This window comes from Chenopodium album, chromosome 23 (genome assembly GCF_948465745.1).
Source record: "Chenopodium album chromosome 23, dcCheAlbu1.1, whole genome shotgun sequence".
Classification (NCBI taxonomy): Eukaryota; Viridiplantae; Streptophyta; class Magnoliopsida; order Caryophyllales; family Amaranthaceae; genus Chenopodium; species Chenopodium album.
The window spans coordinates 3,393,496-3,404,837 of NC_137856.1; the positions used below are offsets into that span (position 1 = coordinate 3,393,496).

The following is an 11,342-nucleotide window of genomic DNA, read 5'->3' on the forward strand; positions in this document are numbered from 1 at the left end:
ATCTTTCAAGAGACTTAGGACCTATTCATATTTACTGAACTGAACTGATTGAAATAAACTGAATAGAGCTGAAATGAATATTTTATGAGAGATTGGAAATAAGGAGCTGAACTGAACTGAAATTAAAGTCAATAGGCCCTTATAGCTAAAGCTATTGAATCAAGCATGTAAGTGATGTAAGTTATATTATTCGATTCGAATCTTGTATGTTCATGTTGTATTGAATTTGGGTCATGTTCGGCCAGGTTAGTGTGTATATGGATTAGATTTAGGTTTGAGTCTCTTAGGATTTGTTTGGACCAATTTAAATTAGGTTGGTTTTTGACAACTCTATATGATTCAACAAAAATAATTATTTTCCATATTATTTTACATCAATTGAAAAAAAAAATGTTTTGGGAAAGTGATTAGCTTACATTTATAGCCATATAATTTTAGAATGGAACCTATTTTTTTGTTTAATGGAATTTTAGGATGGAACTTTACTTATGTACTAGTTGTCTCTCCTCTATCTTAACCCAAGCTCCAACAGTTCAGGTTCCCACCCAAGTATTTTATACTATTAAAGCACCAACATACTGAGCATAAAAAAGCTCAATGCGCACCCAAAAAGAAAAAAAAAGAAAAAAAAAAAAAAGGTGTTCTATCCCAAACACCTAAGGCGTTTTTATTTTTTATTTTGTTTATAATACACAACAAAGTGTATCTTTCTTGCTAGCTATGTATAGACATCTTTTAAATTAACATTTTTTATAAAAAAAAAAAAAAAAAAAAAAAACAATTTTAGATTAACATCTACTCGTAATAAAATTGATTTTTTTTTTTTTTAGGAAAATATTTCATGATTGAAATCTAGAGCTCCATACATTTCTCAAATTAATTATAACAGCTCTAGAAACACTTAAATTACATGAATGTCAACTAACTTAGATCATTAAATCTTGTAAGTTGATATCTAGGATTTGGATTTAGCTCCAACTATATATTGCTCCTCTATATATATCTTTTTTAGCTTTCTATACAAGAAGCAAAACAAAAAGAAAAAAGAAAAAAAAAAAAAAAGCATTTGGATATACGAGTTGTATACGTGAATTGGTTATCCCTTCACCAAATACACTAGGAATACATCTGCATTTGCATCTGGTTTTGTTCTTGGAGCAGAGACAACAACACTTCATTTAACTTTTCAAAGTTTAGGTTGTAGCTTCCTTGACCTCCTTCCGTCTGTTACAACAACATACACGTACTAAAATTAGAACTTAGCCTTATAAAATAAATTTAAGGTTCAACATATATGATATAAGAACGTGTCACGTGATCGATATACTTTACATAGGTCTACTGGTACTATTGATAGGGTAACTAAAATATGAACAATACAGATCACTCAAATAGAGACGACAATTTCAAAATTACGTGTATTTAAGTGGACCAACCATATAGTTTGGACTTACTTTAATTTAGACTAGTGATTTTAACTTTTCCTCGTAAATTATCTAAGTCGTCCTAGACATATATACACCTTTTATGCTCTATAATAATGAAATTAAAATACTATAATTTAGAGAACTTACCCATAAATGGATATTGTAGAAAGTCCTCCCTCCAAAAGATTGAAAAGATGAAACATCAATGACAATATAACCATTCTTCTCAAGAACCAAAAGCGCCTCACAAATTGATAATCTCTCTACTGTTGATATCTGGATCACCATTTCTTTATCACTCAATTTATTTGAAGAAATCGAACACGACATCGTTTCATTAACTACACATTTTTTGGGTTTTTCTTCTTGAATAATTTTCCCAACATTTCCTTGTAATGCTGAAATTTTTGATAAAAATACTTCTTTCTTATGACTTAATTTCTCCACTTCCTTTTGTAATTGAGGTATATATTCAAGCACCCGTCCAACTGTTGCTGGAATGCTTAGTTTTTTCTGCAACGTAATTTAAGCATGTTAGAAACTAATTAATGATTGTATTAAAATGTAAAATATTTAATTTAAACGTAAGAATAACATATGTTGGATATGAGCACCATATAATTGTAATTTTTTTACGTCGTCTTGTAAAAAATCATGTCAATAAATTGACAAAAGTACAAAACCTAGTCAAGGCGAATTTAGTTGACACGAAAATATATATCTTTATAATTTACTTGTATGTTATAAGTACGATATAAACCCTTTTTCTTGTAAAAATTAGAGGAAATGATAGAAAAAATAATTGTTCTAAAAAAAGTACTTACCCTATGATCATTTGCAGGGAGCAAAGCACGTAAAGAAGAATACATGTCATTGATCTTCTTTCTTCGATCTCTCTCACTTGCATTATGATTAAGCTTCTTTGATAACAAAGGATTATTATCAAATTGATCTGTTGAGCTTGTACCTTGTGGCGAATTGCTTTGCTTAGCATGATCACTAGACACTACTACTTGATTATTATTAACACCACAATCTTGAGCTTGAGAAGATGAAACATTTGCAAGAAACATAGAATCGATATCGAAATCGAAGTTGTCAAAATCTTGGTTTGTGTCTAATTCTAAGGGATACTCCCATCCTAAAGTAGTAGGGCATAAAGTAGACATTGCCAACATTTTTCTTGAATTTGTTTTTGGGTTTATAAAAATGCGTAAGTTTTTTCTTGGGTTTGTTTACTTTAATAAGATGCAATGTATGACAATGTTATGTTATGTTAGTTGTTAATTAGATCGATTATATATACAGGTGGTTTAATTTAATAATGTTTATGAATGTATTTGGATTATAACAAGTAATTAAAAATAAAGAGTGACGATTAAACCTGCTTGGCTCGTGAATTCTTACGCCGTTATTTAACTTAATTATCATTAACCATTTTTTAGTGAATTACAACTTTCGATATAAATTTTATATTCCATGATTATATAATTATACGTGCAATGAGCTTGTGTATTTCTTGTGAAAGCTTGTGGTGTAATTATTTTTTATTGTGCTTAAATCATTTTTATTGGTATAACATCTTGAGGATAACTTTATACTACAATTATATACTGTAATATTTTAAAAATAAAACGATAAATAAAATATAGACACTTGTCAAATTGGGGGTATTTTAGATAAGTATGTACAATATAACTACCCTCTAGCATCTTATGTCTTTGTCGAATAAATTTGATGCTAAATCAATTATTAAAGAAGACGTTGAAGGATGATGTTCGATCATTGACTTTAAGAGTGTCAACTCCCCCCTTACTTAAATGATTTAAGAGTTATTATAATGTATTAAAATGTTGATAAGATTAAAGGATACCGTTTTTTTTTTTTTTTTTTTTTGAAAGTTAATTACTTTGTAAGATACTTATATACTTCATATTAGTTGAGTTCAAGTTATTGAATACATACTACTTTTTTTAGACACATATTTTACTCTAAATGCATCCTCGCCTCAAATTGAGAAGGCATATTAATCAATTTATCTACGTAATCCTCCTCAAATTGACTTTTAATCTTGCACAAAAATCATGAATAAGAAAAAGTAATAACTATTCTCATCGTCAATATATACATATCCTTCATGAAACCTAATTTTTTTCAACTACAAAGTATTCAATCAACAATTGACCAACTTATATAAGTAAAATGATAATGGTCAACTAATGAATTATATAAATTTGATAAATTTCATAGAAAATTCAAATAAGAAAAAATTTATAAATTTTCAATTGTAATTAGACAAATTATAACAAGAATTTAGAAGTGGAAGATTCTGGATGACACCAAAGATCTCTCAACATTGCTGCATAGTGGGGTGCATGCAAGTAGTTAGGCCAGTTGAAGTAGAATATTTGAATAAATACAAATAGCACTGCATCTTCAAATATGGGTCGTATGAAGGGAAGTCCTCTAAATTAATGGCATTTGAAGTGCTCGTGCCAAGCTTAGGCAACGAGTCGACTTTAAGCACCTTATCCTATTTGACCTAACGCAGGGCACGTGCCCCTCACAAATGTAGGTCCTTCTCACCTTGTATGGTATCTGCCTATCTGGCGAACTGACATCAGCATTTCAGATAAAATTACAAGAACCAAATAGAGCTTAGCTTATATGAACTTATTTGGATCAAACAAAAAAAATAAAAACTTTAATTGGAGACTTTTTTTAAGCTTGCATTTCGTATCTATTTAAACTTACTCATAATCTCATATTATTTTATTTGAACTTTATTTGAATTTGTTTTGTCTATACAATTCTATCTAACGATTTTGAGGGGGAAATAAAAAAAATAAATATAATAAAAAAATAAAAAATAATAAAAACTATCTCAACTTATCTTAACTTAAAATGAAACAAGTATGCCCTTGGTCTTTAACCTGAATTAGAATTTAGTTATAACCTTTCTTGTGAAAGAAAGGAAAAGCTATAACATCCTTGTCGAAATTTTCACATTGATTAAAAGCGTAAAACACGAACGATATTAGGCTAAATTTATACTCCCTCTGTCTCTTTATTAGAATCCCCTTTCTCTTTATTATGTGAGTAATAAATGTTAAAAAGGAAACTCTAATAAAGAGACGGAGGGAGTAGTAAATTATAAGGCATTTTAAATTCTGAGCTGTAGAGAGTTAGATAAGAGTATTAAAAAACTGAAATACAAGTAGCTAATTTTTTAGTTGATTTTTGCTATTTATATCATGTTATATAGTGAACTGATTTGATTTATGTTTAAGAATTAAGATGCTCCCTTACTATTATCCTGGCTTTTGAACTTATACTTCAGATGCCCGATAATCATCATACTTGACTATTGCACTTGATTATGCGGCATGATGCAAATGATCAGGCTGTGGTAAGAAAAGGGTTCTTTAAAGAGTTACAACAGGAGTTACAGAGTAGAAGGATATGTGCACTGCAATACATAGTATAGCAAAAAATAAATAAATAAATAAATAAAAACAAAAAAAATTACGCATGTAGTAACACATTACATATCCACGAAACTGGAAAGATTGATATTCAATATGTAGATGTAGAACAGTAATTCAATTGATTTTCAGAGGTTTACAATATCAACCTCAACAATCAATATATGTTCCCAAAAATTATTATTTTTTGGTTTATGCTGTGAAGCACTCTACAAATTCAACAGGCAAAAGCAACAAAAACAACTTGGCGGACTCCAGCAACCTCCCAAACATGCAAACTTCAACCTGCATACATGGAAAAAAAAAAAAAACAAAAAAAACAGACCTGATAAGACAACATTCATATGGAAAGAAAGCCGAGCATAGGGCAACCCACGCTCACAAGAAATATCAATATATGCACTTCTAAAGCAATCACCCCCAAAACAGCAACCAAACGAAATCAAGAGGAAAAATTACCTCCAAAAACCATAACAATCTTCAAATCATTTTCATTACAAAACAATATATGGTGTACATGACACGGTACTAAGTAGCAAATTATTGTTGACAGACACACATGATAGTGGTAAGCAAAGCTTACTTACAAACCAAAATGGAATGCCAAAACGTAAGCTCTTCCAGGCAACAAATATTCAGTCATGTGCCCAAGTCATCCACCATGCTCACTAAAGGGAACGACAATGGCACTAAGAGCAAAAGAGAGTATTAACTAAGTAAAAAAGAAACAAAAGATTAGCTCTTCTATGCAACAAAACTTTAGAGTTCAGACATGAGCTCAAGTTACACATCCATCCATTGAACAATCCACTATAAGTAATCAACTCCGACATCAAAATAATCCTACAATGATAAATCTACTTGTGACTTTTTGCAACGCAATTCCATAGCTCTAAATTATACTTCGTAGAATATAGAATGTGTCATGAATAAACTGAGAGAGGATGTTAAAGGATCTACCTCTTTCAGTTGGACTTGAGAGTTATTGATTTTGGTTATCAATGAATGGTAGAGTTCAAATTTGCAAAAGATTGATTAAAGCATCTTAGTCAAGTTGGAAATTTACTTAATTTTCATCACATGCCTCATCATTTAACTAAGCATGTCAGCTTTTTTTGCTTGATTTGTTATTTTTCACACACCTATTAAAAAACCATAATTTGCAACATAAAGTAAAAGCTTTAACCTACCCCACTCAAAGAACACACCAGCCAACACTTCTGTTCATTATTCTCTCAACGACTCCAACCCCCAAAGAACGCATAAATAGGGTTGTCAGATTGTCTCAAATAAAATTAGTGAATCTATCAGTAATAAGGAAGAAGTTAAGTTGGGATAGTAGATTGTATTTGATGCAATTGATTCATCAAATGAGGCTCACATTATGAGTCTTTCAAGTAGCTAGACACTTTGCATGCTAAGTAAAATACATCAAAGTAATTAAACTCAACCAATGTTAGCTAACTTCATCACACCCTGATACATTATGACCTCCGTTCTCTCTTAACAAATTCTCTGCTCTAATTGAATAATCTGCATAACCAAAAGTGCTTTCCCCTAAGAGCCACACAACCAGCATATCTTCCTACATTCATTTTCCTCTCTCAAACTTGGGTTGAATGAAAACCCTCTTGCGGGATACCTCTAGGAGCGTTCGCAGTTCGGTTTGGTGCAGTTTGGAATTATTCGAGGTCAAACCGCACCGCAATATACAGTTCGGTGCAGTTTGCAGTTTCAAAATTGTGGTGCATTATGTGGTTTCAAAATTGTGGTGCGGCTTAGAATTTTGAACAAACCTTGGTTACTGGTTTAGGTGAGGTAAAAAACAGTTTGATTTGCGGTATAGACCACGCTTGAACCCTAGATACCTCCACCACCACCACATGTAGAGTTTATAAAGCCACCACCTTCACCAGCGCATTATCTGCAACCTCTTAACTCATCTGGTAAGAGATACCACACTACCACTATAGCTACTGCAGGCGAAGGGCCACCAGAATCACCTCTTTCAGAAATAAAAAATCCACAACATCTGCAAAATAACCATAACCCCACCCACTGCACCACAATCGAGATCCCCTTGCTGTCAACATCCCTTGCTGTCAACACTGCCTAAAATGCTCAAAATGCTCTCTCATGATGGGAAATCGCCACCTCCTGGAGAGATCCTTCATCCGATGAAAAATGTAGTAGTTGTTTTAGAGTCTTCAGCCACACCGTTACTTAGTGGTCCTCCTCTTCAAGCTCCCATGAATCAAAATGTAATTTTTGAGTACAGAGAATGCTCCATTGAGTATTTTTCCAAGAATTTTTTAAGGTTCTCAAAGCATGTCCTTATTATCTCCTCCATTTATTGTTTAAATGTTGGTAACGAAGCAATAACTCCAATAAACTCCATTTCATCAAATTTAATTTAGGAATAATAGTATAAAAATCCAAAAGCGATAAATCCTAAATCGCACTGTCAAATACAAATTTGTAATAGACCAAAATTTTAGAATTGTTAAAATAAGGAAGAAGTAAAGTTAGGGGAAAATGATAGTAGACTGAAATTCGATGCAATTAAATCATCAAACGGCGTCCAAGACATTTGATGGAAGAACACTCCCAATGCTAAAAAAAAGCTAAGTAAACTTAACCAACTAAAGCTTACTTCATTTTTTCTTCCTAATAGCCTGTATGTATATATACACTCTGACTTCCTTATTCTCTCTCCCCCCCCCCCCCCCCCCCCAAAGATATTCTAATTGGCTAATTTGCATAACCAAAAGTGTCCCTTCCCCCCATGCTATTTTATTACACTCTAAAACATGCAGAATCCAACACAAAATAAGCTACAAGATACGAAGTTCAATAATAGCCACATTGTAAAACACAACTGCCCAACCTCATATACTAACTTTCCCGACATATCTATATAGAGGATACAAGTAGACACACGTGCACACACAGCACACTTACAACTAGAAGACAATTAGCAAGGTTGTTTCAGTACTTCTGTAAGCCTTGTACCTATTAAATTTAAGTCAAGAAAACAATGGTTCTTCATGGATACTAGTGAAATGCTTTTTAAGGTGGTACTACAGCATTTATCGAACATCCGTTATCAGCAAACTATGCATTGGAGAATAAGCATAAATCATGGACATATACTTCCTCAAACACAAAACTCATTCTATTACTTCATTACCCACCCCTGCATCTATTTCAATATCCACATAATCATAGACATCTTCATAACTTTACTACCTAGTATAAAACATCATAGACAAGTAGCCAAACATTCTAGTTCACATATGGGCATATGGCAAGATCTCTCTCCAAAATGGATGAATCAATCAATCAAAGGCTCAAAGCCTTAATCCCAAAATGAATGAACGCATACTCAAGATCAGAATCTTAAAAATTGCATTGTGAGATCTCTTCTCTAAGCACATTTCCTGTAAGGTAAAAAGTATAAACCCATAAAATCCTATCAGCTCATAATTAAAAATTGCTATCACCAAATACTTCCTCTAGACAATACACCATTTCCAAGCACCAGACTACCCTTGCCCTGCCCCCTATCCCCCTTGCATCTACTACAATACCCACATAATCATAGACATTTTCATAACTTTACTACCTAGTATCACACATCATACATAAATAGTCAATGGCAAGATCGACTGAGCTCTCCAAAACGAATGAATGCATACTCATAATTAGAATTCCACTAGTTGCATTGTGACATCTCTGCTAATAGCACCTTCCCTATACAGTAAAATGTACAACCCATAAAATCCTATCATCAGTTTATAATGTAAAAAAGGCTATCACCACATACTTCCTCAAGAACAAAACAACATTTTCAAGCATCAGACTACTTCCTCACCCTGCCCCAATCCCCTTTGCATCTACTTCAATATCCACATAATCACAGACATTTCATAATTTTACTACCTAGTTTCACACATCATACAAAAGTAGTGAAACATTATGGATAGCATAAGGCTAAATCAATTGTAGCTCCCAATATGGATGAAATTCAAACTCGTAATCAGAATCTAATTACTTGCATTGTGACAGCTCTGCTCTTAACACATTTCCTAAACAACAACATGTAGCAACCCATAAATTCCTATCATCAGTTCATAATGTGAAAAAGGCTGTCACCAAATATCACAAAGCACCATTTGGAAGCACCAGACTACTTCCTCGTCCATCCAGATCCCTTGCATCTTCGTAAAACCATGCCTCAATAAGCAATTAACTCTTTGCCCATGACAGAATACAAAACTTGGCACCTTAGCTATTAACTTGAAACACCACTACACCGGATACATATTTCTAGACCAAGGCAGCATCGGCATGACAAACCATTTTATTCACCAGACTTCCTTGTTCCAACGAGACAAGGAAATCCCACCCCAACTCTCAAAGATTCCAAACGAACCAATTAAAAATCAAACAAAATTCAAGTTAAAAATGACCACATTTCACCTAAATGGAGTAGTAAGCCGAATCATTACAGACCTTCAGCATAAAACGGAAAAACCACAACAATCACCAAATTCAAAGTTATCAAATTCCAATTAAAAAACAAACAAAAAACACAGAATTCAACATTATAACCCAAAAAAGCGAGTGTAAATCAATCAATCAAAAGCCACATTTCATCAAAAACTCCCAAAACATCAAACCCTAAAACATAAAACCCAATAACTTCAAGATCAAATTCCCGATCCAATCAATATAACAAGCTTCAAATTCAATAAAAATAAGATCAACAAAATCAATTTCAAACAATGAAAACCTAAATTACCTGAAAAAGGAGGGAGATCAATGACCATGTTTCTGGGCATGCTCAAGATGACGGCGTTCCTCGGGAAGAGCAACAAGGTAAGAGAAGGCCATACCACCAAAGCAAACATGGTAAAGAGGCATGATTGAATCAGTCTCAATGTATTTAGCATGGTAACTGTCGATTCCTTTGGTGAATGATTCCTTGAGGTAGGAGAAAGATAGCATAGGCTTCACCTTGTCGGGAACTTCCTTCACTGTAATACCTCGAAGCTCGTTGATGAATCTACGGAACGCCATTGTTGTCCGAGGAGAGAGAAATTGGGGATCGAATTTCGATTGAAACCCTAGGTCAAAAATTGAATTTTGATTGGGATTTGAAGATTGAATGTGAAATGGGTATTATAAACCTTAGCTTATTTCTTGCTCTATTAGTTCACTTTGTGGTTTGATCCAATTGGCCCATACCTTATTTTATGAGCTTATTTCTCGTCACTAAAGGGTGCAAATGAGTCGGTTTTTCTTTTTTTTGAGTGGTTAATCCGAATTTGAGACTCAATTATGTGTGGTTAAGTTTCAGTCTCTTTCCAATTATTGTTGTGGGGTTCAAACATGCGGTCCTTTCTAGTTCTTACCAAGTACAGCCCGAATCACCATTGCACCAACAACCAATTGGTTACGAATGAGTTGATAAGTTCACAAACCACTCTAGTGAACAAGGTTGATTATAACTTTTTTGTGTTGACTTAGTAAATGGGTTCAAACAAAAATTTAAAGTTTATTTAGTAATTAGGTCCAGTTGGAACAACTTTTTGTTTGATTCGTTAATGTTCGTGAGCAATTCATTTACATTGTAATTCAATTATCTTTTCGTAACCATTAAATTTTATATCCATAATTGTCAAATTAAAACTTATTTCACGGCTAGTTATATATGTAAGTGATGTTTAATTTACTATTCAACGTGATAAAAATGAACTTGTATGTGTTGTTTTAAGAAAGTTTTCATGTTAACATCCTAGGCATATTTTTTTGAATCTTTAAGAATGTGTGTTTATGAATTTTCATAACTATATATCAACTACTTTCACTAGAGGTGGTATATAACTATATTGTATACTATAGAGAAAAGCACATACATAGATGTGGAGATTTGACATGAAGCTTAAGAGGACAACCAACAACAAGCGTCATGTTGGGTAAGGCCTAATGCCACATTATATTTGCTCAAAATTTTGATAATAATCGACATCATGTCTTGTGGTGCATGCCAACTAGTGGGAAAACGGGTTGTGTCTTTGTGATAGTTTATTTTACACCTATGCACCCATATGCCAACAGGATGTATAACATTTTTTTTTATTGAAAAGTGGTTGTTAGTAAGGTTTTTCTCACTTGCGTTTATATATATTAGCAAGTTATGAATTTTTGCCAAGTAAAAAATGAATTAGTAGAAAGATGCAATATATACTATGGCCTATGGGGCTATGATATACATTTGTAAATTACAAATATGACATGCGTTAGTTGCTTCGTGTTCACATGGTACTTGTAAATTTCCTTCGTAATCTCATAAGTGATGTGCGTTAGTTGCTTCAATTCTTGTTCACATGGTACATGTAAATTCTCTTCACGAGATTAATAGTTG

The 11,342-nt window shown here is 32.8% G+C and overlaps 1 protein-coding gene and 1 long non-coding RNA gene across 2 annotated transcripts; both read right to left on the reverse strand.

Moving 5' to 3' along the window:
• Positions 1-1,116: 1,116 nt before the first annotated feature.
• Positions 1,117-2,605, reverse strand: LOC145609603 (transcription factor ORG2-like). Its single transcript, XM_081665053.1, has 3 exons — positions 2,252-2,605; positions 1,575-1,940; positions 1,117-1,224 (listed from the first exon to the last, which is right to left on the reverse strand). The coding sequence occupies exons 1-3, from the start codon at positions 2,603-2,605 to the stop codon at positions 1,117-1,119; spliced, it is 828 nt and encodes a 275-aa protein (XP_081521179.1).
• Positions 2,606-4,978: 2,373 nt separating this feature from the next.
• On the reverse strand, positions 4,979-10,122 carry LOC145608085 (uncharacterized). The gene is made up of 2 exons (XR_014105721.1): positions 9,717-10,122; positions 4,979-5,197 (listed from the first exon to the last, which is right to left on the reverse strand). It is a non-coding gene; the product is annotated as an uncharacterized LOC145608085 (long non-coding RNA).
• Between the last annotated feature and the right edge of the window lie 1,220 nt (positions 10,123-11,342).